Source organism: Bufo gargarizans, chromosome 2 (genome assembly GCF_014858855.1).
Source record: "Bufo gargarizans isolate SCDJY-AF-19 chromosome 2, ASM1485885v1, whole genome shotgun sequence".
In the NCBI taxonomy this organism is placed as follows: Eukaryota; Metazoa; Chordata; class Amphibia; order Anura; family Bufonidae; genus Bufo; species Bufo gargarizans.
In genome coordinates, this window is record NC_058081.1 from 154,140,101 (window position 1) to 154,167,482 (window position 27,382).

At 40.7% G+C, this 27,382-nt stretch overlaps 1 protein-coding gene across 1 annotated transcript in view; it reads left to right on the top strand.

Annotated features, from left to right (window-relative positions):
* Positions 1 to 27,382, top strand: part of FAM227B (family with sequence similarity 227 member B) — a 529,618-nt gene that overhangs the window by 433,621 nt on the left and 68,615 nt on the right. Inside the window, exon 12 of the mRNA XM_044279615.1 lies at positions 1,306 to 1,463. Within this exon, the coding sequence (XP_044135550.1) occupies positions 1,306 to 1,463 (158 nt within the window). The remainder of the gene's footprint in view (positions 1 to 1,305; positions 1,464 to 27,382) is intronic.

The following is a 27,382-nucleotide window of genomic DNA, read 5'->3' on the forward strand; positions in this document are numbered from 1 at the left end:
AAAATGGAAGACTGTTCTGTGGTCAGACGAGTCACGATTCGAAGTTCTTTTTGGAAATCTGGGACGCCATGTTATCCGGACCAAAGAGGACAAGGACAACCCAAATTGTTATCAACGCTCAGTTCAGAAGCCTGCATCTCTGATGGTATGGGGTTGCATGAGTGCGTGTGGCGTGGGCAGCTTGTATGTCTGGAAAGGCACCATCAATGCAGAAAAATATATTCAGGTTCTAGAACAACATATGCTCCCATCCAGACGTCATCTCTTTCAGGGAAGACCCTGCATTTTTCAACAAGATAATGCCAGACCACATTCTGCATCAATCACAACATCATGGCTGCGTAGGAGAAGGATCCGGGTACTGAAATGGCCAGTCTGCAGTCAAGATCTTTCACCTATTGAGAACATTTGGCGCATCATAAAGAGGAAGGTGCAACAAAGAAGGCCCAAGACGATTGAACAGTTAGAGGCCTGTATTAGACAAAAAATGGGAGAGCATTCCTATTTCTAAACTTGAGAAACTGGTCTCCTCGGTCCCCAGACGTCTGTTGAGTGTTGTAAGAAGAAGGGGAGATGCCACACAATGGTGAAAATGGCCTTGTCCCAACTTTTTGGGGATTTGTTGACACCATGAAATTCTGATTCAACATATTTTTCCCTTAAAATGGTACATTTTCTCAGTTTAAACTTTCCGTTCCGTGATTTATGTTCTATTCTGAATAAAATATTAGAAGTTGGCACCTCCACATCATTGCATTCAGTTTTTATTCACGATTTGTATAGTGTCCCAACTTTTTTGGAATCCGGTTTGTATTTCAGGTAAAATCGTTTCGCTGACACGAAGCATGAGGAAATTCGACTTCTAGGCGAATCAAATTTATCCAGAAATTCGGATCGAATTCCACTTTGTTGGATTCGATTCACTCATCTCTAGTTAGCATATCTTAAAAAGATAGATCACTACATGGAAGAATCTATGGAATTACAAGTGCTCTCTATCTCCTCTCTGCTGAGGACAGAATCTAGACAGGCCCAAAGAAATCTATGGAGCCCATCTCGTGCAGCGATGAGAGAGGGCACGATATGTGTTCACTTCCCTCCCCTTCTAGGAATGTGTGGGGGTCTCTATGACATATCAATTTTTTTTTTTAAAGTTACTGACCCTTTAAACTTTAGACAACCCTTTTAAATAAAGGCAAGTATAGTAAATGTACATTTATCGTGTAGAAGACATTTATTATGCTGGCTTTCTATCATTGTAAATGCAATTTGTAATCTATTATACATGTTTACATTCTTTCCCAGTCTCATTCAATAGGTCCAGGACCAGAGTTTCAGCATGGGATTTTTCAGCTAGCAAGCCACAGCCTTCTGGTGTCAAACTACTTGAAGAGGCATCACTTCACAGGTTGTACAAACAGATCACAACAGAGAATAAAACACCCTGAAATTGCACACTTGCCATATCCTTTCACAATGACTGATGGCTCTTTTTGATAATACATCTAGTACAAGGGCACATGCTTACTGTGCCCTATAAACTCGTCTTTAATTTCTTTTGTGAACATTATTGCAGCAACCGCAGGGGCAATGTGTGACTGTGATGGCCTGATGGGGGTAGTAGTTGGTACCCATGGTTTAACAGTGCTCCCTGGGCCAGCATGCAGTGGCAAAAAGGATAGCACTGGATTCCTTCAGGGCACACTCTGGTGTTGAGGGATCTCCTGCCAGGTGTTGGTTGAGGTGCCCTTGATAGTACAGTGTTTAAGGTGCAGGGTCCACTTCCCAACCGCCCATTGACTATAAACGTACTGGGCGGTCGGGTTTATCTCTGATCAGACATTTTAGAACGTCTTTTCAGAGATGGCAATTGCACACTAATTGTGCAGATGCTGAGCGGAGGGCCTGCTGTCAGTGACAGCACGGCACCCCAGAGAGAAGGCAGGGACAGTTCCTGTGTGTCCCTGCCTTCTAGATCACTGTATACACAGCGTTGAACGAGCGCTGTGTATACAGCAAGTAAGCGATGTGCTGCTTCCTGTCCCAGCCTGGTGGTCATGTGACCGCTGGGGCCGGGAGAGTATGGGAGCTGTTGGGTCTTCCACAGAGCTTGATCAGCCCTGCACTGAGGCGTTGTATTCTGCTGTACAGCCTCTCGGGAATGGGGGGGGGGGGGGTTATTTCCCCTGTAACTGGGGCTACTATGTCAGCCCCAGTTACAGGAGAAATCAATAGTGAAAAAAAAAAAAGTGAAGTTAAATGTCCCCCAGAGGTCTTGTATGACCTTATGGGGGACACAAAGTGTAAAATAAAAATAATAAAGTGTTTTATTAAAAATAAAAAAGTTTCACGTGTAAAAAAATAAAAATTTCCCCAATTACGGTACGGTAAGTCATAAAAAAAAATGTAAAAAATAAATAAAATAGACATATTTGGTATTGTCACGTCCATGACGGTCGGCTCTATAAAAATATCACACGATCTACCCCATCAAGTGAACGCCGTAAAAAAAAAAAAACATTAGCTGAAACAGCTTTTTTATTTACCTCACCTTCCAAAAAAACATAATGTTAATCGATCAAAAAGTCGGATGTACCCCAAAATGGTAGCAATAAAAACATCACCTCATCTCGCAAAAAATGAGCCCCCACACAAGACCATGGTGGACTTCATCTGACTCTCCTCATTGCACACTTCCTCATATCTCTTCTCATCTTTTCCCTCTACTCCTGTAAAGGTCAGGGTCTGGTTCGGAGTCTTTTATTGCAACTACTTGGGGTAATTGCACGGCCGATAACGTAGTCAGGAGGAAGCCAGTGGTCGATGCACAGGATGAGCGTCAGTATTAGAGGAGTAGGACTGTATACAGAATAAAATGACATTCGGCAAATACCCTTAAACATACAGGGCCCCACTACTGATACAGAGTGGGACACTGCATTATTACACTCTCAGCTTCTCATGCCACTCTTGTTTACTTGCAAGGTTTAAACATTGCCTGTTCTCATGTAAAACTACATTTCCTATGATTTTTCTGCCATCTCTCAATGACTCTTGATGTGCACATCCCTCATCCACTTTAGCCCTTTACCCAGCTGCAAATGTAACCCCAGATCTGATTGAGCATGGTCATTCCCACCTTTGACATTTCCTGGCATGGGAGTTATTATGAGTTGCAGGTATGTCACATGTGATGTTCCTTTCTGGATATGGAAATTTGAATTAAGGGATTAAATGTTGCAAAGAGGGTTTGTACTCTAGAAACAATATCATAAAAGTTATTTACCCCTGAAAATATGTGTAATATGTAAATTATATATGAAATGTTTTAAAATAATGCTGTGTCCGGTCAGTCAACACGATGAGGGTGTGGCCAGAGTGGAGCCTCTAGGAGTAGTGGCAACACTCCTGTTGCTTCTAATATATACGTGATAGCTGCACATACCCCGTGTATATATACGTTCTGGCAGCTCTTTAATCCAAGCGCTGCAAAGCGCTTGGATTAAAGCTCCTGCCCCTGCCCTGTATGCTGTTACGGACAGCATACAGTGCAGTAATGCCGGCAAGGGACCAATCAGAGTGGTCCCTTGCCGGCAATCGATCCGATTGGTTAGTCTGTGCAGACTAACCAATCGGATCGCGGCAGTGTTAAAATGACGGTTTCAGGCTCTGATCTGCGCTCTGCAGATCAGAGCCTGAAATCAGTGTCCTTGTGCCCCCCGATCCATGCAGCCCCCCATCTGTGCAGCGCCCCCCCGCCCCCGATCTGTGCAGACACCCCCCCGATCTGTGCAGCCCATCTGTGCCCCCTCCATCTGTTCCCCATCTTTCACAGTGCTGCCCCCTCCTTGAGTCCGCCCCCTGCTGTGACACCCTCCCTCCTCCCCCCTGTCTGCCCCCCTGCTGTGTTTGATGGCGGCGGCTCCATTCCTGAACCGCCGCCATCATCAGAGTGTCAGCTCTATGCTGACACTCTGCTGTAAGTTCTCTAACCCCATAGATGCCGCGGCAATAGAGGAAGGGGGCTCCCTCTCTCCACCATCGGGGCTGCTGCGCTGCGATGGCAGCCCCGATGGTTGCCCTGGCAACTGGACGCTTTGCAAAAGCGTCCGCTGTTGCCATCTACAGGGCATCTGAATGTATTACACTTTGCAATGCAAGAGCATTGCAAAGTATAGTACAGCCATCAGCCCCACTGGATCTTCATGATCCAAGAGGGACTTGATAAAAAAAAAAATGTGAAAAAAAATAAAAGTAAAAATGTAAAATAAAAATAAAAAATTGCCTTTTCCTATAAAAAATGAAAAAAAATACACATATTAGGTATCACCGCGTACATAACAACCGTCTCTATAAAGATATCACATGATAGACCCCGTCCGATAAACACCATAAAAAAAAAAAATAATAAACTGTAAAAAAAAAGTGCAACAGCAAGCGATCAAAAAGGCGTATGACCCTCAAAATAGTACCAATCAAACCGTCACCTCGTCCCGCAAACAATTATACCCTATTTAAGACAATCGCCCAAAAAATAAAAAAGCTATGGCTCTCAGACTATAGAGACACTAAAACATCATTTTTTGGTTTCAGAAATGCTATTATTGTGTAAAACTTAAATAAATAAGAAAAAGTATACATATTAGGTATTGCCACGTCTGTAACGATCTTCTCTATAAAACTATCACATGACCTAACTCATGACCTAAAAAATAAATAAATGAAAACTGTTCCAAAACAGCCAATTTTTGGGTCACCTTGACCCATAAAGTGTAATAATGAATGATCAAAAAATCCAATGTACCCAAAAATGGTACCAATAAAAACCTCAACACTTTCTGCAAAAAACGAGCCCCTGCACAAAACGATTGGCAGAAAAATAAAAAACATATGGCGTTCAGAAAACCAATCCAGCACATTCTGCCTTCCAAAAACCGTATGTCATTCCTTTCCTTCTGCGCCCTGCCGTGTGCCCGTACAGCAGTTTACAACCACATGTGGGGTGTTTATGTAAACCGCGGAATCAGGGTAATAAATAGTGAGTTTTTTTTGGCTGTTAACCCTCAATGTGTTAAAGAATTTTTTTTTATAAAATGGAAAATCTGCCAAAATTTGAAATTTAGAAATTTCATCTCCATTTTCCTTTAATTCTTGTGGAGCGCCTAAAGGGTTAACAAAGTTTGTAAAATCAGTTTTGAGTAACTTGAGGGGTGTAGTTTCTACAATGGGGTCATTTATGGGGGTTTCCACTATGTAAGCCCCACAAAGTGACTTCAGACCTGAACTGGTCCTTAAAAAGTGGGTTTTGGAAATTTTCTTACAAATTGTAAGAATTACTTCTAAACTTCTAAGCCATCTAGCGTCTTAAAAAAATAAATGACATTTCCAAAATGATGCCAACATAAAGTAGACATATGGGGAATGTTAAGTAATGAATATTTTATTAGGTATGACTTTCTGTTTTTGAAGCAGAGAAATTGAAATTTGGAAAATTGTGAATTTTTCCAATTTTGGGGTAAATTTGGGATTTTTTCATAAATAAAGGTGAAATATATTGACTCAAATATATGACTATCATGAAGTACAATGTGTCACGAGAAAACAATCTCAGAATGGCTTGGATAAGTAAAAGTGTTCCAAAGCTATTACCACATAAAGTGACGCATGTCAGATTTGTAAATTTTGACCTGGACACTGGGGCATCAATGACCCTTGGTCATGAAAGGGTTAATAACACTGGAACAGTGAATACAATTGAGACAGGGAAAGGTGCCTTTTTTTTTTACTGAAGAAAAATTCATTTGCTTCAGGCTCCTTTTATTCGTGCCAATATCAGCTCGTATGACCCTGTCCCTTATATTACCTGCCCCTTTATGACACAACATTGGAGGATTTATGAATTCTACTACCTGCGGGTAGGATTTTGTGACTATGCTTCAGTGTTTATTAATAATGGACCTCACACAATTAATCCACAGGTGGTATCTCACAATGAAAGGAAGTATTTTCTGTTGGGATTTCACACTGCCAGTGGAAGATGTCTCACTTTATATTCTTTGCTGCTGTAACAATTCTTCAGGGTACCCTCTCTATCTAAACTTGTCAGTCATCTCATCTAAACGATCACTGCGGATGGATCACTCACAATTCTATTAACCCTTTGAAATTGGGAAAAGGGTAGGGTCAAGTACTCATTGATGAGGTCTGTATTTTAGTGACCTTTGACATGTGCAGTCTGTACACCTCAATCACGCACACCAGGGGCTTATCTGCTGTTAAAGCCCTGTTAGATAACAGTGAATACGCACAAGGTCAAAAGGATTTTTTTCTTGCTCTCCTGACTATTGTCCTGAAACGTGATTATTTTATTTTTCAGGACACGTATTACCAACAGCGGTGCGGGACTGCGATGGGGTCCAATGCCACACCGCTATACGCAAATTGCTATATGGCGCAGTTTGAACAGGATCATATATACTCTAGTTTGGTTTATCAGCAAAATTGCATCTTTTGGAAGCGTTTCATCGATGATGTGGGCGGCATTGAGACCCTATTAGATTTTACTGCCCTCATCAATGGAGTACGACCTGAACAAAAATTTACCCTACACTGGGATTATGACAAAATATCATTTTTAAACACTTGGGTTATTAAGGGTGCTAGTGGCAAATGTATGACGGATCTTTACACCAAGAGCATGGACCGTAATAGTCTGCTCAGATATGAAAGCAACCATCCTCCCGCCAAAAAAAAATCCCTACCCTTTTCCCAATTTCAAAGGGTTAATAGAATTGTGAGTGATCCATCCATCCGCAGTGATCGTTTAGATGAGATGTACATCTTCCACCGGCAGTGTGAAATCCCGACAGAAAATACTTCCTTTCATTGTGAGATACCACCCGTGGATTAATTGTGTGAGGTCCATTATTAATAAACACTGGAGCATAGTCACAAAATCCTACCCGCAGGTATCCTCCAATGTTGTGTCATAAACGGGCAGGTAATATAAGAGACAGGGTCATACGAGCTGATATTGGGACGAATAAAAGGAGCCTGAAGCAAATTACTTTTTCTTCAGTAAAAAAAAGGCACCTTTCCCTGTCTCAATTGTATTCACTGTTCCAGTGTTCTTAAAGGACCATATATCTCACACCCACATACCGGTGAGCAGATCCCAGTGAAAGGACACTTTACTAGCAATAGTACATTTGTTGTGCATTTATTGAAGTGCCCTTGCGGTCTTTGCTATGTAGGGGAAACTACTACGCGCATGAAAGACCGCAAGGGCAAGCATAAGTCTACCATACGTAACAAAAACATACTATTGCCCATCCCACACCATTTCAATCAGTTGGGACATAATGTCTCACAACTTTGTTTCCAAATAATTGAAGAGGTTATTTTGCCCAGACGTGTGGGGAAACAGAGCCGAAATGCTACTCAAAGGAGAGGCATATTGGATTCACTGTTTGCAGACATTAACACCCAAGGGGTTAAATCGGGATTACGCTGTGACAAGCTTTTTATGATTAATTTTCTTAGTGCATATAATTTTTCAGGGCAATTGGATATCTTCTTTTGTCTTATTATGTATATTTATAATTCTTTGCATTGTAACTAAGAAATCTCCATAACCGGACCACGGAGAGGAACTACAGAATTCGCATAGTTACTATGTATATTTTTTTCACTTGCTTTGTTACCGCCCACAGTTTCCCTGGTAACGTGATGCTTAGGTCATGTGACTCAGGGCTGGCTATTTCAATCCTTGTTCACTTTGATACTTTGCAATCAGCTGTACCCTCACTGTTTGACAAAGGCACATGTACGTGCCGAAACGCACGTCACTGTATTTATGAGTGACCAATAAAGAGAATCATTCAGCTACTTACTGGAGTGCTGGTTTTCTCTTTCAGCACACTGTGTGCTGTCCGCATCTGTATGTCCATTCCGTAGCCCCGCAAAAAAAAAAAATAGAGCATGTCCAGTTCTTGTCTGTTTTGTGGACAACGATAGGCATTGTTACAATGGTTCCGCAAAAAAAACGGATGCAATACGGATGCCAAAATGATGTCATCCGTATTTTTTACAGATCAGTGTTTTGCGGACTGCAAACCACATACGGTTGTGTGAGATAGCCTAATAACGATGTTCCTAATGACAGAAACCCTTTAATATGTAAGAAAAAAAGGAAATCTGAATGGCTGCTGCTTTCCACTCTACTATTGCTTGAATCCCCCCTGCATATAAAGAATGCAGTTCAGTTAGCAGATATATATTAGGGAATTTTTCATAATGCAATAACCTAATAAAATGAAATGGCTCTACCTTGAAGTTGTTATATTAGTCTTTTGGTTTAAATGAGTTTTCTGACATAAATATAAAATTTGTTACAGGCATGAAGGTGTGTGAAAAAAAATTGAAGCTCAGCGGTCATGTGCCATTCTTGCACACATCCCTGCTGAGGCCAGCGATTGTCTGCAGCTGGTCACATGAATGTGAACAGGACATCACCAATTACGGTCTTGTGGGGACTGTAATTGGTGAGAAGGGAGCTGCCGAACAGGAATGCCGGACTTTTAAAAATATTTTTCTTTCTTTTTTTTAATCTTCCTCCTGCATTCAATTAATTTTTTTTGTTTATGTTGGGGAACCCTGTTAACCCCTTCCTGACATGCACCGGACATATACATCGCAGTGGGAAGTGACGTAGGAACCACTGCACTATTGTGTCACATAATGCAGCATCCCCACTTATTTTGGATAAACAGAAGTTGCCACCAGTACAAGTGTCCCCCTTCTCAGAGTCCCCTTTGCGGCACTCATCAAGACTCCTACTCCTCGCCTTCACCGACCATCGATAATGGAATATGAGTCTAGGAAACAACTGTACACAACAAGAAATCTGCCAGTGCACAAGCTTAACTTAAACCTGCCAAAATTGCTGGCTATGGAGTTGCTGCAATATCACTTAGTGGATTTTGCTGCCTTTATGGAAATGATGGTGTTTGCTCAGTCTCACTGAAATATAGCTAGTTGCCATTATTTCTAAAAAAATTAACCAAAAAATGTATAATTAGGGTTCATTCACACGTCAGTATTTTTACCTTTCCAGATAAACGTTCCTTTTTTTTGCTGATCCGTTTTTCAGTACAACCTTCAGGTTTTTTTTTACTAAAGTGCTTCCTAATCCGTTCCGTGTTTCCGTGATTCCGTTTTTTTTTTCCAAAAGAAAAAAGAGGAGGAGGAATAGATGTTGCTAGGGTACAAAAAAAAAAAAAAACAGATGAAAACAGAGGACATCTTGTAGAACAGGTGCCTTTTTATTGTGCTTTTGGTGTAGTAGGAGCTGTGTAAGAAATCTCTGCCTTGCTAGCTTAGTTTTCTACAGTTATCTCACGGATCGTCATATTTGAAGACTTGGATAATGTACCTGGATCATAGTGATCAATCGGTCCACTTCATATGCCATTTTGCAGGAGAGCAGAAGATGACCTGAACTTCTCTCAACACAGGCACTGAGGGCTGGACTTAATATTTTTTTTTTGTTTCCTGTCAACTGATAAGTTAAAAAACTGATGACATTCGGATGGTTTTGTGCATGTCATCAGTTTTTATGCGGATCCATTGACTTGAATGGACAACGGACCAGAAAAACTGACAGAAAGTAGGACAAGCTTCATTTTTTTTTCAGGATCCGCATACTCAAAAATAGGAAAACGGAACGGATTCAGTGATTCGGAAAGCACTATGATTGGTGTCCGCATTTTTGCTGAGGCAATTGAAATTAATGGATCCAAAAAAAGTTCCGATTTAAAACGGAACGGAAACGGAGTGTTATAACGGACGTGTGAATGGAGCCTTATACACAACGTGTTCAAAGAAGCTCAACCGGGACACAAGCACAGTCTGCTTTACCACTTAGCTACAATATTCTAATATACTGTACAATCAAAGGCCGGCTTTAATATCAAGCTATTAGTTATTAAATGACAAATTTGCAAACATATGCAGACAAATATAAAACCTTGAACATATTCTGGGGATTTGCTCTGGTAGGCAGCTTAGCGGATGCAGTATAGAGGAAATTCACACAAAAGGCAAAACAAAATAACAGTTTGCAGTATTGGTGTGTGTTCACACCATGGAAAGTCCACAGAACACAAACGTTCACCTGGTTAGCAGTTTTTCATCAACCATCCACAGCAGGCTTTAGGGGGCCTGTTTTCCAGCAATGCGGCTCTTAGCCCTTTAGCACGGCACACCTCATGCAGATCCCAAAACCCACATAGTTTCCACAGCTTCACTGTGACATGGAGGATAATCCACACAACCATCAAGTGCTACAAAGAAACTGGCTCACATGCGGACCGACCCAGGAAAGGAAGACCAAGAGTCACCTCTGCTGCGGAGGATAAGTTCATCCGAGTCGCCAGCCTCAGAAATCGCAGGTTAACAGCAGCACAGATTAGAGAGTAGGTCAATGCCACACAGAGTTCTAGCAGCAGACACATCTCTAGAACAACTGTTAAGAGGAGACTGTGTGAATCAGGCCTTCATGGTAGAATATCTGCTAGGAAACCACTGCTAAGGACAGGCAACAAGCAGAAGAGACTTGTTTGGGCTAAAGAACACAAGGAATGGACATTAGACCAGTGGAAATCTGTGCTTTGGTCTGATGAATCCAAATTTGAAATCTTTGGTTCCAACCACCGTGTCTTTGTGCGACGCAGAAAAGGTGAACGGATGGACTCTACATGCCTGGTTCCCACCGTGAAGCATGGAGGAGGAGGTGTGATGGTGTGGGGGTGCTTTGCTGGTGACACTGTTGGGGATTCATTCAAAATTGAAGGCATACTGAACCAGCATGGCTACCACAGCATCTTGCAGCAGCATGGTATTCCATCCGGTTTACGTTTAGTTGGACCATCATTTATTTTTCAACAGGACAATGACCCCAAACACACCTCCAGGCTGTGTAAGGGCTATTTGACCATGAAGGAGAGTGATGGGGTGCTGCGCCAGATGACCTGGCCTCCACAGTCACCGGACCTGAACCCAATCGAGATGGTTTAGGGTGAGCTGGACCGCAGAGTGAAGGCAAAAGGGCCAACAAGTGCTAAGCAACTGTGGGAACTCCTTCAAGACTGTTGGTGGTGACTACCTCTTAAGCTCATCAAGAGAATGCCAAGAGTGTGCAAAGCAGTAATCAAAGCAAAAGGTGGCTACTTTGAAGAACCTAGAATATGACATATTTTCAGTTGTTTCACACATTTTTATGTATTTAATTCCACATGTGTTAATTCATAGTTTTGATGCCTTCAGTGTGAATCTGCAATTTTCATAGTCATGAAAATAATGAAAACTCTTTGAATGAGAAGGTGTGTCCAAACTTTTGGTCTGTACTGTATACTAAAAATATGTATTGTTTCACCATGCCTGGATTACATATAAAAACAATTTAAATCCTGTCATTGAATGATAGTCACGGTCCCTTTCTCCAAGCTTCTGTGGAGCTCACGCAGCTGCTTTTAGTCTTTATATGGCGGTCTTATATACATAGACAATACTACAATTGCTGTGTTTAATGTCCTGTTGTGGGATGATTAACCCCTTACTGACCACCCTGTTTTTACAGTGGTCACTAAGGGGCCTTGGGCTGGAGAGCCACCTTTTTACGGCGGCACTTCAGCCGAAGTTAGCTCTTAAATCAAGCACTGGAGCTCTGTGCCTGTGACAAGTGGTCTCTGATCACGTGATCGCCGTGATACACTGTATCACAGCGATCACCGAAAATGCCTGCAGCATAAACTCTCCGGTGCAGGGATCCGGTCCCCCAGCTTCCCCATAAGGGAAAGCTGGGTCCCTATCCTCATCCCCCCCCCTGCCCTCAAGAAAGATGGCGGCGGCAGTCCGGCGCATGCGCACACTATAAGCCGGCCGCCTCCCCCCTGCACTGGTTCTCTCTCAGGAGAGGAGAGAGAGTAATTATTTATGCCCTGATCGGGTCCCGCAGCACCCCGATCAATATCGGCCCCCAATGTTTTTAATAAAGGGCAGGAGCCCCCCCTCCCCCAATAAAATAAAATAAAAATTACAAAATGGCTTAGAAATGCACACTAGTTACTGTGCTGAAGATTTGCCTTTAGCACAATAACCATCAGGGACCAATAGTAATCAATTTATAAACTGTCCGTCCGTAACTGTCAGTCAGTGGGTGTCTGTCATTAGGCGTCCGTCAGTGATGGTAAATTATTTTCATTAGGGACCGTGTCCGACTGTTACTGGAGGTCAGTGGGTGTCTGTCATTAGGCGTCTGTCTCTAGTCTATTAGGGACGGTCAGTTAATTTCCTTTCATTCTGAGATTTTTATTAAAAACAAAATGGCTCAGAGATTATTTAGTGCAGAGCAGGCATATGAATTTATATTCTCTGACCACTCTGAATCTGACACCGCTTCAGAGCCGGAAATATCTTCAGATAGCGGGGACTCTAGTTCCGCTTCCATCCCCAGACCCCATAGACCTATGGTGGTAGAAGTCGCCACCTCATCTCATTCTCCACCCAGCGGTCCCGTCCCTTCTACTACGTGGGTTCCTGCTACTTCATTTTCCCCCCTAGTATCCCAATTTTTATCCACTCCCCAAATTAATGTGGACGTCACCAATTTTACCCCTTATGATTTTTTTCATTTATTTGTGGATGATAAAGTCCTGGAACTGACCCAGCCTGCGACCGCCTAAATAAATTGAGACCCCTTATTTCCCTCCTTACGGATTTATTCTTTAAATAATATACCCCTGAAAAAAATCCCTTTTTAGTTTTACAGCCACCTTTCCTTCTGTCAGTTTATTCCCTCCAAGCGTGCCAGATCTGGGGTAAAATTATATAAGGTGTGCAAGAGCACAACCGGCAACACCTGCGATCTATCTGTATATGTGGGCAGAGACTCCCAACTTAACCCCCCAGGCTGCCCCAAAAATATTGGGACATCAGAAAAAATTGGGTGGGATCTATTGGCGCCATTCCTGCACAAAGAGTACCACATGTACACAGATAATTTTTACACTAGTATACCCCTTTAGAAATTTCTCCATGTTGCAAACACAGGGACTTGTGTGACAGTCCGTAAAAATAGAGTGGGATACCCACAACCGCTGGTGTCCAAGCGTTTGGAGAAAGGAGCATCTTTCGCCTTGCAAATGACCAGCTGCTTGCAGTGAAGAGGAAGGACAGGAAGGATGTCTACATACTGACCACCGTGCACGCAGACACCACAGTGGCAGTTAGGGAGAGGGGGCTGCTACTGCTGACGAGCACAAACCGGTCTGTGTGACAGACTATAATAAATTTATGGGAGGTGTAGACCTCTCGGACCAGGAGCGTCAACCCTACCTGGTGAAGTGAAAAAACAGGGCCTGGTATAAAAAGGTAGCAATCTACCTCATTCACATTGCTACCTATAATAGTTTTGTTTTATTTAAAAAGGCCCAAGGAACCCTCAACATCCTTGAGTTCCAGGAGAAGGTGGTTGAGAGTCTCCTATTTGAGTCCCCCGCACCTGGGCAATCCTTTGAATCTGCGGATGTTCAAAGGCTTTCAGAACGCCACTTCCCTCAACCCGTCCCTGCCACTGCCAACAAGACATATCCTCAGAAACTATGCGGGTGTGTAGCACACATGGAAGGAGGAGGGACACCTGAATTTACTACCCCAGTTGCCCATCACAACCAGGCCTCTGCAATTACCCCTGTTTTAAGACGTACCATATAGTTGCTAATTATTAATTCTATTTATTACCAAAAAGGGTGGGTGGGGGATCTTTTCAGGAAGTCAATTTATTCTTATTTTCTGTTTGGTTTGTGGGCTTTCCAGGGAGGCAGGAATCCTTTTGGGGTGGTTTGTGGAGCTAATTATTTTTTTCAGACATTGGAACAAATTTTACCTTTTTTTTTTTATTTGTTTTCTCAATTTTCCTAATTTCATTTTTTATGACTATGTCCTGCCACACAAAGCTGTTAATTCCATTCACATTACTGTATCATGGTATTTTTTTTATTTGGAGGATCTCTAATGATTGAGTTGTTCCTCAGCAGTACACTAAGGATTTTTTTTTTTTGTGGACACCCCACATGTCTAGAAATATTGACATAATTTGGGGAATTAGTGATCCATTACTGTTCCTGCAGACGGTTCTGGACACTGTCCTTTTATATATTCTGTAGGTGACTGGTTAATGGTGTGCATAGCCGTTTCTACCTTGCCGGGCAGGGGCCTGTTATGGTGCACTGCGTCATTTAGCACGTTTCGTCTCTCATATACGGATCGATGGGGCTAAAGGGACGTTGTACGACCAGTCACTGTCCTTGAACTGGCAGCTTGTCATTATAGCCCTATCGGTGTTCTTGTATCTTGTGAACAAACTGGAATTTGCAACATAGTTGGAGACATTTTGCTCCATTTTCTTGGACTTGTTGCCTTTCACTACAGTTCAGTTTTTCCTTTTTTTCCAGAGACATAGTCATATGTACAGGCAAATGCCTTTTTAAAAATCTGCCTCCCTTATAAGTGCACAGCTTCACTTCTCATCTGTACGCGCCACAAAGATAAGAATGTGGCGGACAGTAACAGCGTTAACCATCCAAAAATATTTTTTCTCCAATTTCCTGTGAAAATGTTATTAACAATTTGAATAAAACCATATATACTCGTTATTTCATCCTATAATAATTTTGCACTCAGCATGCTTACTACACCACTAGATGCATGCTTTAAGGGATCTAGTTTTGAAATTGGGGTCATTTATAGGGTTTTCTATCATTTTGCAGCTCAACGCGATTACATGTGTGCAATGGGGCCTGAACCATTTTCAGTTTATTATCTGAAAGCCACTGGGTGCTCTTTTATGTTTGGCCCCTGCTGTGTGTCTAAACATAAGATTAGGGCCACAATGGGGATATTTCTGAAGACAAGAGAAATGGGGTAATACATTTTGGGGTGTATTTCTTCATTTTTGTGTGCTCTGTAGAAAAAAAATCTGTCTTTAAATTGACAGTTTTGTGTAAAAAATTAAAAATATAATTTTTTCCGCCTGCTTAGCATTCATTTCTACAAAAAAAACTAGGGGGTTTAAAAGCTCAATACACCTCTAGATGAATACCTTAGGGGGTCTAGTTTTTAAAATGTCATTTTATGAGGGTTTTCTATTGTTTTGGCAGCTTAACGCCTTACAAGTGTGCAATGGGGCCTAAACATTTTCAAGCAAATGTGTTCTGAAAGCCACTGGGTGCTCCTTTATGTCTGGGCCCTGCCGTTTGTCAAGACATAAGATTAGGGCCACAATGGGGGTATTTCTGAAGACAGGAGAAATGGGGTGATACATTTTGGAGTGTACTTTTCATGTGCTCTGTAGAAAAAAATCTGTCTTTAAATTGACACTTTAAAAACTGGACCGGACTAAATTATCTGGATATATAAAAAAAACTGGACCGGACCATCATTCACATTAAATTATTACCATTTTCTTCCATATGCACCATATAATAGTACACTCCCATTCATACATTACAATTTCTTCATGTACTATAATTTCTCATTATACCCTCCTATTTATTGTTGGAGACCTATATAAGTCACCATACATACAGTGCCTTGCAAAAGTATTCACCCCCTTGACTTTTTTCGTATTTTGGTGCCTTGCAACCTGGAATTAACATGGATTGTTTGAGGATTTGCATCATGTAATTTACAGAACATACCCACAACTCTGAAGATTTTATTTTTTTATTGTGAAGCAAATAACAAATAGGACAAAATAACTGAAAAAGTCAATGTGCATAACTATTCACCTTCCCTCCCCTAAAGTCGATACTTTGTAGAGCCACCTTTTGCGGCAATCACAGCTCCAAGTCGCTTTGGATAAGTCTCTTTGAGCTTGCCACATCTTACCACTGGGATTTTTGCCCATTCCTCCTTGCAAAACTGTTCCAGCTCTTTCAAGTTGGAGGGTTTGCGCTTGTGAACAGCAATCTTTAAGTCTGACCACAGATTTTCTATTGGATTGAGATCTGGGCTTTGACTAGGCCATTCCAACACATTTACATGTTTCCCCTTAAAGAATAACTGTCGCATTTAGACCCTAATTTCAATTTTCACATATGTAGTTACTAATAACATGATATTCCAGAATCAGTTACTATTAGACTGACTTACCCCATATTTAATAAGATTCAGCCCTCAGCAACCAGCCTGCATAAAACTGCAATTTCACTATTCAGTTAAGATGCCCTCACTAGCCAGTAACAATAGCCCCCCCAAAAGTGTCAGTAACCAGAGCCCCCCCCCAAAGGGTTAATCTCCTGCAGCACAAAGGGGTCCTCTTACCACATGTTGCTTTCATTTACACACTGAGCAGACGGCAGAACTCCCTTCTCTGTTGTGCACTGCTTCAACTCTGCCTTTTCCAGCTCTGCCGAGTGATGGAGCGTCTGCCAAGTGCAGGGACAGGGAGAAGTGCACACAGCCCAGGCACTGTTATCAGCTGCTGGGGAGTACTTGGCTTTAATCATTTACTTACAGTCCCTGGCTGTCAGTAATGTGAGCCTGCACGCTGCGTGCTCCGTCTATCAACAGATAGACAGACCATGCCTAGCAACCCTATTTTAAGCACAGGTAAAAATAGGCAGTACAGGGAACAAAAATGTGGAATTAAGGGGTAATTGAATACACAGTGAAAAGTTTAACTCCATAAGGACTTGGCCCTATTTCACCTTACGGACTTGGCCATTTTTTGCAAATCTGACCAGTGTCACTTTAAGTGCTGATAACTTTAAAACGCTTTGACTTATCCAGGCTATTCTGAAATTGTTTTTTCGTCACATATTGTACTTCATAACACTGGTAAAAATTATAAAAAAATACCAAATTTACCCAAAAAAATAAAAAATTGCAAATTTCCAAGTTTCAATTTCTCTACTTCTATAATACATAGTAATACCTCCAAAAATAGTTATTACTTTACATTCCCCATATTTTTGCAAGTTGTTACATTCCCCATATGTTACAAGGCTTAGAAGTTTAGAAGCAAATCTTGAAATTTTTCTGAAATTTTCAAAAACCCAATTTTTAGGGACCAGTTCAGGTCTAAAGTCACTTTGTGAGGCTTACATAATAGAAACCACCCAGAAATGACCCCATTCTATAAACTACACCCCTCAAGGTATTCAAAACTGATTTTACAAACTTTAAGTGTCACATGATCTGTCATTACATATACACACCTCTTGTAAAAGGCCCCAGAGGCTGCAACACCTAAGTAAGCAAGAGGCATCACTAACCAAACACTGCCATGAAGACCAAGGAACTCTCCAAACTAATAAGGGACAATGTTGTTGAGAAGCATAAGTCAGGGTTAGGTTATAAAAAAAAATATCCAAATATAATCCACAAATATAATCCACAAGAATTAATGGAAAATACAGATACAATTTCTAAATTTAACTTTTTTGGCAGATTTTCCATTTTAATAATTTTTTTCCAGTTACAAAGCAAGGGTTAACAGCCAAACCAAACTCTATATTTATGGCCCCTTAAGGGCTCTGGAACCATGCTGTACCGGTACGTCATGGGTCCCTAAGGGGTTAAATCGGGCCACCAAGGTGATATTGATCTCCACAATCCAGTACTCAAAAAAATATATACGACAGTTATCCTTTAAACCACTCAAGTGTTGCTTTAGCAGTGTGTTTGGGGTCATTGTCCTGCTGGAAGGTGAACCTCTGTCCTAGACTCAAATCACGCACAGAGTGGTACAGGTTTTGCTCAAGAATATCCCTGTATTTAGCACCATCCAGCTTTCAATCAATTCTGACCAGTTTCCCAGTCTCGGATGCTGAAAAACATCACCACAGCATGATGCTGCCACCACCATGTTTCACTGTGGGGATGGTGTTCTTTGGGTGATGTGATGTGCTGGGTTTGCGCAAGACATATCGTTTTCTTTGATGGCCAAAAAGTTTATTTTTAGTCTCATCAGACCAGAGCAACTTCCTCCATACATTTTGGGAGTCTCCCACATGCCTTTTCGCAAACTCACAACATGCCTTATTGTTTAGCGTACGGCTTATTGTCGTCCTAATTACAGATACTCCAGTCTCTGCTGTGGAACTTTGCAGCTCCTCTAGGGTTACCTTAGGTCTCTGTGCTGCCTCTCTGATTAATGCCCTCCTTGCCCGGTCCGTGAGGTTTGGTGGGTGGCCGTCTCTTGGCAAATTTGCTGTTGTGCCATGTTCTTTCCATTTCGTTATGATATATTTGATGCTGCTCCTGGGGATCATCAAAGATTTGGATATTTTTTTTTATAACCTAACCCTGACTTGTACTTCTCAACAACATTGTCCCTTATTAGTTTGGAGAGTTCCTTGGTCTTCATGGCAGTGTTTGGTTAGTGATGCCTCTTGCTTACTTAGGTGTTGCAGCCTCTGGGGCCTTTTACAAGAGGTGTGTATATGTAATGACAGATCATGTGACACTTAGATTGCACACAGGTGACATCATTTCACTAATTATGTGACTTCTGAAGGTAATTGGTTGCACCAGAGTGTTTTATGGGCTTCCTAACAAAGGGGGGTGAATACATATGCACATGCCAATTTTTTGTTTTCTATTTCTAAACAATAGTTTTATTTATATATTTTTCTCATTTCACTTTATCAACTTAGACTATTGTGTGCTGGTCCATCACATAAAATTCAGATTAACAAAACATTAAATTTAAGGCTGTAATGCAACAAAATACCATACAAAAAAGTCAAGGGGGTGAATACTGTTGCAAGGCACTGTATATTGCGATTTTCCTGTGGAAGGGTATATAGGAAATATTTTACATCACTATTCGCATATTGTGATTTCTTCACATATTTCAATTATATAGTACATATTGAGCATTTTGTGTATACTCTAATATAGTATGGAATTGTAAAAAAAACTACTATAAAAAAGTACAAAAATATATAAAAATCCCAGAAAAAATAAATAAATACAAAAATGAAAAATTAATTAACAACCTGATATAGTATACGTGATTGGAGAATCCTGGTAGACGTGAGGGTGTTATTGGTACAGGTTTTTTAATATATCCAGATAATTTAGTCCGGTCCAGTTTTCAGATGAAGAGGTGAACTCAATATAAGGAGTAATCCGTGCCTCTTTTCAAAAATACCACTGAGGAAGAAACTAGTATAGGTTTCGAAATGCGTATGGTGACATTGGCGGCAACACATTGGAATCCAAGTGGAAAAGAACCCTTGCATTAAAGAACAAAGATATCGACATACAGCTAATCGGGCATCTCGGAACTCTCAGTCTGCATGTGCGATGAGGTAAGTGTCGACACTAGCGCTGAAGACCAGCTACGAGACAAAGCAGCTGTGAGAGACGCGCAGCCATGTATGTTTCAGAACACCATATGAACGGGTCCACATGCCGGTAAGCGAGACTACTATTACAAGTGACTTTTGGTGTATACTGATCGATAATATATTGTGCGAAAACTGGACATGCTTGCACACAAAGTGGCAACACTATTGGAGGTATCTAAACATCTCAAGGAACTGCATTAATCATCCCACAACGGGACATTAAACACCGCAATTGTAGGATCGTCCATGTATATAAGACCGCCATATAAAGAGTAAAAGCAGCTGCGTTAGATTTAAATTGTTTTTATATGTAATCCATGCATGGAAAAACTATACATATTTTTAGTATATATGTTCAAGGTTTTATATTTGTCTGCATATGTTTGCAGATTTGTGATTTAATAAATAATAGATTGATATTAAAGCCGGCCATTAATTGTATAAAAAATAAATAAAGCTATCCCCGCCTTGTAATCTTACCTGGCAGAGAATGTGGGCCACTCCTTACAATTCTTTCTGTTCGGCAAGGTGCATAACACAGTGGACACCTGTAGCAGCTGTTACAAGCAGAGACAGTACATGTCTTCCATGGCCCGCTGGGTCATTGTTTTGTGCAGCAGTGGTGAGGCAGCACTGCAGCAAGAACGACAGGTCCTATTGACACCTCCACATTTGTGTCGGTCTGGTTCCTACACCAAGATCCTATCCGCTTCCTCCACATCCTCCTCTATGGACATCCTCCCGTCCCTAACAGCAGCATGGCAGAGCATTACTCCCACACCCCCTCCCTCCTGCCATATGTGTAAAGTAAAACGTTGCCATGCAGCATTAGAGCTGGGCGAGAGTAGCCACCTTGCATATGCTAGAGCATCTATACAAGCAGTGTAAAGTGGTGAATGATTTTGTCATGCACTAGACCACCTTAGTAGAGAGCATGTGTTGTTTTGAGGTCAGTCTGTGGAAGTTCATCCAAGACACCTGTTGCATACTCAAGCCTTCAAATAGATTTGTCAGTAGGGACAATTCCGGCATGAATTATGTCAACCCCCTGATATTTAACTTAGATCAGAAGCTCACACTGATGCAACAAGGGAGAGTGTAAAAAGAACAGCTTAGGCATTTTGCTGGCTGACCTGTAGCTGTTGCTGTTGGGGACCCTCATGGAGAAAGTCCCATGGAGGAGGAGGATGAGTATGACATGCTACCACTAGAGAAGGAGGATAATTCAGTGGTGTAGGAAGAGCATGACTTGGCTGATGAAGAGTATGATGACATTGGCCATGATGACCAATCATTGGAGGGGAGGGGCATGGCCAGAAAGAGCTAGGTCTTCGGACACACTGGCAAACTGTATGCTTGCTTGCTTACATAATGACAGCTGTATGCTTACCATCAAGAAATCTGATGATTACTGGATAGCCATGCAGCCAGTACACATGGAACAGAGGTGGATGTGCACTGCCATACTGACACATGTACCTAGACACACACACACAAGTATCCGGCAACCAACCCACATGGCATACAATGGTTTCCATGGTTCTGCGAAACTGAGCTTAGATCACCACAAAAAACTATGGTGGTCTTAGCCCCAGAGGTGGTTTCAGACAGGCCATTTTGTTTAGCATGTATGCCACAGTGATCATTTATCATTACAATAAGTTGAGTGGAAATTTATTAAATGCAATTCACACTGCAGTTTTTTGTTGTAGCTTTGATTTAGAAGAGAACTACTAATAGGTACACCATACTAGTTAAAAAAAATGTATTCTTATTTCTACAATTAGTTGCTTTTTCTTGAAATTAAAGGTCTATACTCCTATGTTGCACTATGGAGACACTACTTTTCTGATGACGTTACTTCATCTGATTTCTGTTAGGTGCAGTGTTGTAATAAAAACTTAAACATTTAATAGGATTATTGAGTACAACTGCTTATGTTCATTAAAAGCATGTGTGTTGCATGCATCGTCAGAGACTGTGAAGATGCTTAATTTTACTTCTCCTGCACCAAGTCTTCCCTTCTTCCAAATACTAAGCTTAGAAGAAAAAAAAAAAAAAAAAAAGACATTTCCCATAGTTAAATTATGGCCCAGATTTAATAATCCTCAAGTAAGCTTAGACAGGCTGTCTAGACCTACAGCACATTTATCACAGTGGCTGAGGCTGGATGATAAATGTAGTTCAGGGATAGACACATTTTACTTACTCTATACCAACTATTGGTTGACTTATTTTGAGATAGCTTCTGAAAATCACCCTTTTCCCATATCCCCAAAAAGTCATATGTATCCCAATTAGTACTAATAAAAACGTCAGCCCGTCCCACAAAAAAAAGCTACTTTGACAGAAAAACAAAACAGTTATAAGTCTTAGATGTGGTGATGCAAAGAAAAAAAATGTTTTTAATATAAAAAGTGATCTTATGATGAAAAAGTAGTATAAGATTAAATAAACCTACAGTGGATATAAAAAGTCTACACACCCCTGTTAAAATGTCAGGTTTCTTTTTTTGTCATCTGTGTTTTTATTGTTTTGGATAGCTAAAAGAAGATATCCAATATGGTCATGACAAAATACAAACATACCCCATTTGGGGTCATGAACATCAGTGAGTAACATGACACATTAACAATACAGCATATGACTAGTATTACCTCATACTAAGTTACATATCCTGTTGACATCCTGAAAAATGTTAGGTTTCTGTGATGTAAAAAATTGAAACAAAGATAAATAATTTCAGAACTTTTTCCACCTTTAATGTAAATGTGTAATGTGTATAAACTGTACAACTCAATTGAAAAACAAACTGAAAACTTTTAGGTAGAGGGAAGAAAAAATATAAAAATAAAATAATATGGTTGCATAAGTGTGCAAACCCTTAAACTAATACTTTGTTAAAGCACCTTTTGATTTTATTACAGCACTCAGTCTTTTTGGGTATGAGTCTATCAGCATGGCACATTTTGACTTGGCAAGATTTGCCCACTCTTCTTTGCAAAAACACTCCAAATCTGTCAGATTGTGAGGGCATCTCCTGTGCACAGCCCTCTTCAGATCACCCCACAGATTTTCAATCTGATTCAGGTCTGAGCTCTGACTGGGCCATTCCAAAACTTTCATCTTCTTCTGGTGAAGCCATTCCTTTGTTGATTTGGATGTATGCTTTGGGTCATTGTCATGCTGAAAGATGAAGTTCCTCTCCATGTTCAACTTTCTAGCAGAAGCCTGAAGGTTTTGTGCCAATATTGACTGGTATTTGGAACTGTTCATAATTCCCTCTAGCTAAACTAAGGCCCCAGTTCCAGCTGAAGAAAAACAGCCCCAAAGCATGATGCTGCCACCACCATGCTTCACTGCACCACCATGCAATCTTTTAGAATTATGGCCAAAAAGTTCAACCTTGGTTTCATCAGACCATAACACCTTTTCCCACATGCTTTTGGGAGATTTCAGATGTGTTTTTTCAAAATGTAGCCTGGCTTAGATTTTTTTTTTCTTCGTAAGAAAAGGGTTTCGTCTTGCCACTTTACCCCATAGCCCAGACATATAAAGAATACAGGAGATTGTTGTCATATGTACCACACAGCCAGTACTTGCCAGATATTCCTGCAGCTCCTTTAATGTTGCTGTAGGCCTCTTTGTAGCCTCCCAGACCAGTTTTCTTTTCGTCTTTTCTTCAATTGTGGAGGGACGTCCAGTTCTTGGTAATGTCACTGTTGTGCCATATTTTCTCCACTTGATGATGACTGTCTTCACTGTGTTCCATGTTATATCTAATGCCTTGGAAATTCTTTTGTACCCTTCTCCTGACTGATACCTTTTAACAAAGAGATCCCTCTGATGCTTTGGAAGCTCTCTGTGGACCATGGCTTTTGCTGTGGGATGCGACTAAGAAAATTTCAGGAAAGACCAACTAGAGCAGCTGAACTTTATTTGGGGTTAATCAGAGGCACTTTAAATGATGGCAGGTGCATGCTGACTTCTATTTAACATGATTTTGAATGTGATTGCTTAATTCTGAACACAGCTACATCCCCAGTTATAAGAGGGTGTGCACACTTATGCAACCACATTATTATTTTTTTGTTTGTTTTCTTCCCTCCACCTAAAAGATTTCCATTTGTTTTTCAATTGAGTGGAACAGTTTATAGGTCACACTAAAGTTCTGAAATGATTTATCTTTGTCTAATTTTTTTACAGCACAGGAACCTGACATTTTAACAGGGGTGTGTAGACTTTTTATATCCACTGTAAACAAATATGGTATTGTGATATCCATATTGACCTGCAGACTAAAGTTATTATATAAATATACCGTATAGTGAACTCCATTAAAAAAAAAAATAATACTAATAGAACTATGGGAAAACAACTGGAGTGGGCGGAGTAACTGGGTGGAGTGGCTTGAGTAACTGTTGTTTGGTTGGAGTGGCTGGAGTAACTGTGGAAAGGTTGGACTTGGCAGAGTAACTTTATGGAGTGGGCAGAATAACTGTGTGGAGTGCTTGGAGTGAGTAAAGATAGTAAACATTACACTAACCAATTGATTTATAAAATAAAAAAATTGAACATGGCAAGCTTGATAAAGTGAGAAATGCATTTCAACTTTTATTTATTTATATAGCACATTTAATTGCAATGTTGTTGCCCAAAATGCTTCACAGTTACATTAAAACATACATCTACAGTTGTAAAGTGAAAGTAAATATCCCAGCATGCATTGCAGCAAGCATCTTCAGAGGAGTAGTCACATGACATCCCCGCCCACCTCTGTTCCTATAGAGACAAGAGCCCCTAAGACTTCTGTACAGACACAGCAATAGAAAGCACACCCCAATAGAAAGCACACCCCACACCCCAGGTCACTTCACTGGCGGTTGCCATCTTAAAATGGTTGTAGTTTAAAAAGTATAAATCCTACAGCGAAGAGCTTTATATTGTAAGAATCACAGGACCCAGACCTACATTTTGATGCATAGTATGTCTCTGAAATATTAAAAGAGTGGCTAGAGTGGGGTTTTAATGAATGTCAATGGGCGGCGTGAATTGCAAACAAATGGTCATATTGTGAAAACTATCAGGACTATGGCTTAGCCGTGGACATTTTTATTGGCAGCAGGGATAGCTGAACGTTTTGATATAAGATTTGTGTAGGTGGGCTTGAAAATGAGGGAGTGGTGGCAGTTTAGAAATCATCTCCTGATTTTTCAGCTCACACTCCAGCTTTTGTCATCAACCACCCTAGTTGTGAACATTCCGCCATTCATTCTTATGGGACCAATTTCACCACAAAAACGCAGATATTTTGTGAACCGTTCCACAAAGTAATAGCACACCTATCAGGAACAATCCGCACATTTCAGTATATTACTGTCTATGTAGTGTAAAAACTGTGGGAGGAGTTAGGGTGGTAAATTTGGCTATAATAAGAATATATATATGTGAGATAACAGTAAGTGGTCTTGCCATGTAAGAACACTTAATAAAAATGTTAGGGATGAGGGAATTTCATGTTATGAAATTGGTTTGCGCTTTGCTTGGTAGTAAATGCAGAATTGCATTATGGATCCCGTTACCATGGACCATAACGCAATTCGATGACAGAATGTATAACGGAATGCCTTTAGAAATTCCCTCATCTCTAATGTCAGTGTATGGAGAATACAAAATACATGATTTTTAAATAGAATTGATTTTATGATGCAAAAGCAGTAAAGCATGTAAAAAACTGTATAAATCTGGTATCACCTTAATCCCCGAGAATAACGTTATCACATCCTATGTATCACATGGTGAATCCCATAAAAAATTTAAATAAAATTCACTGACAGAATTGCAATTCAATACAAGTTCAGTACAAGAGATCCGTAATCAGATATAACACTATGATACAGTTAGTTCAGCGGAGCCGCAGTTTGCTCAGGAGGTCCGTCAGGCACACGGACTATGTTTAAAAGGCCAATCACGGCCATGTGCTTGAGCCCTAAAAAGCATACATTTTCAATTCTTGAAAAAATGTCACCAGAAAACTTTGTCAGACTTGGTAGGATATGGGGAAGCATTCCAAAGTTAATACCACATAAAGTGACATGTCAGGATTTTGCATAGGATGCTGAAATGGGGTTGCATAGGTGATAAATGTGATGCATAAGCATACCCTTTTAGAGCGCCCATTTTTAGGGCAGTTATACTGTACTTTCAGAAATAATAATTTTGTTTTTTTCCCTTCACAATTGCCTTTAAATACAGTTAGTATATTGGGCAGTTATTTTGCTATAAAGCAGAGAGAGAACCACAGCATTTCCCACATATTTAGCTATACAATAGAATGTAAAGTGTAACAAGCTACATAATTCAGAGTAACTCCATATATTTCGATATAAGAAAGATGTTTTGGTAATCTTAGTAAAAATCTGTAGATGCCAGAGTTTTATAAAAAAAAATGTTCAGGAACAGAAATCTTCATATACTGGGATAAATACAACTAAACTGTTTTATTCCAGTAGTAGACTGGACAGACTGCAGGATGATGGGTCATGTGTAAATGACATGAATAAGGCTTTATACAGTACAGCCTCTACCCCAGTGTAGTAGACTAAGGATAGGTTCACACAGAGGATTTTGGGTGTGGCTTTCAGTGCAGACTTTTCAGTGCCATTGTTTTCAATAGGAGGCTGTGGAGCAGTTCGTGCGGGCAAGGATTTTTGGCATATGGTCTTTAAAACCTTCATGAATAATGTATGGGTCCATCCCTTACAAGGACACAACGGGAGCCTGCTCGTGGTTTAGTTCTGTTCAGTGGAGCTAAACCCAGAGAGGGTCTGCATGAAAACCCACAGCAGAAACTGTAGCACAGCGTAACGGTCTCTGGTGCGGTAACACAGAAGATTCTGTCGCAGACCAAATCCTCCATGTGAACCTACCCTAAGGCTAGGTCTACATGACGACATTTCATTTTGTTGCACCAATGTCGCGCGACAATTTTTATAATGGCAGTCTACAGGGAGTGCAGAATTATTAGGCGAGTTGTATTTTTGAGGATTAATTTTATTATTGAACAACAACCATGTTCTCAATGAACCCAAAAAACTCATTAATATCAAAGCTGAATATTTTTGGAAGTAGTTTTTAGTTTGTTTTTAGTTTTAGCTATTTTAGGGGGATATCTGTGTGTGCAGGTGACTATTACTGTACATAATTATTAGGCAACTTAACAAAAAACAAATATATACCCATTTCAATTATTTATTTTTACCAGTGAAACCAATATAACATCTCAACATTCACAAATATACATTTCTGACATTCAAAAACAAAACAAAAACAAATCAGTGACCAATATAGCCACCTTTCTTTGCAAGGACACTCAAAAGCCTGCCATCCATGGATTCTGTCAGTGTTTTGATCTGTTCACCATCAACATTGCGTGCAGCAGCAACCACAGCCTCCCAGACACTGTTCAGAGGGGTGTACTGTTTTCCCTCCTTGTAAATCTCACATTTGATGATGGACCACAGGTTCTCAATGGGGTTCAGATCAGGTGAACAAGGAGGCCATGTCATTAGATTTTCTTCTTTTATACCCTTTCTTGCCAGCCACGCTGTGGAGTACTTGGACGCGTGTGATGGAGCATTGTCCTGCATGAAAATCATGTTTTTCTTACCTTGCAGACTTCTTCCTGTACCACTGCTTGAAGAAGGTGTCTTCCAGAAACTGGCAGTAGGACTGGGAGTTGAGCCTGACTCCATCCTCAACCCAAAAAGGCCCCACAAGCTCATCTTTGATGATACCAGCCCAAACCAGTACTCCACCTCCACCTTGCTGGCGTCTGAGTCGGACTGGAGCTCTCTGCCCTTTACCAATCCAGCCATCTGGCCCATCAAGACTCACTCTCATTTCATCAGTCCATAAAACCTTAGAAAAATCAGTCTTGAGATATTTCTTGGCCCAGTCTTGAC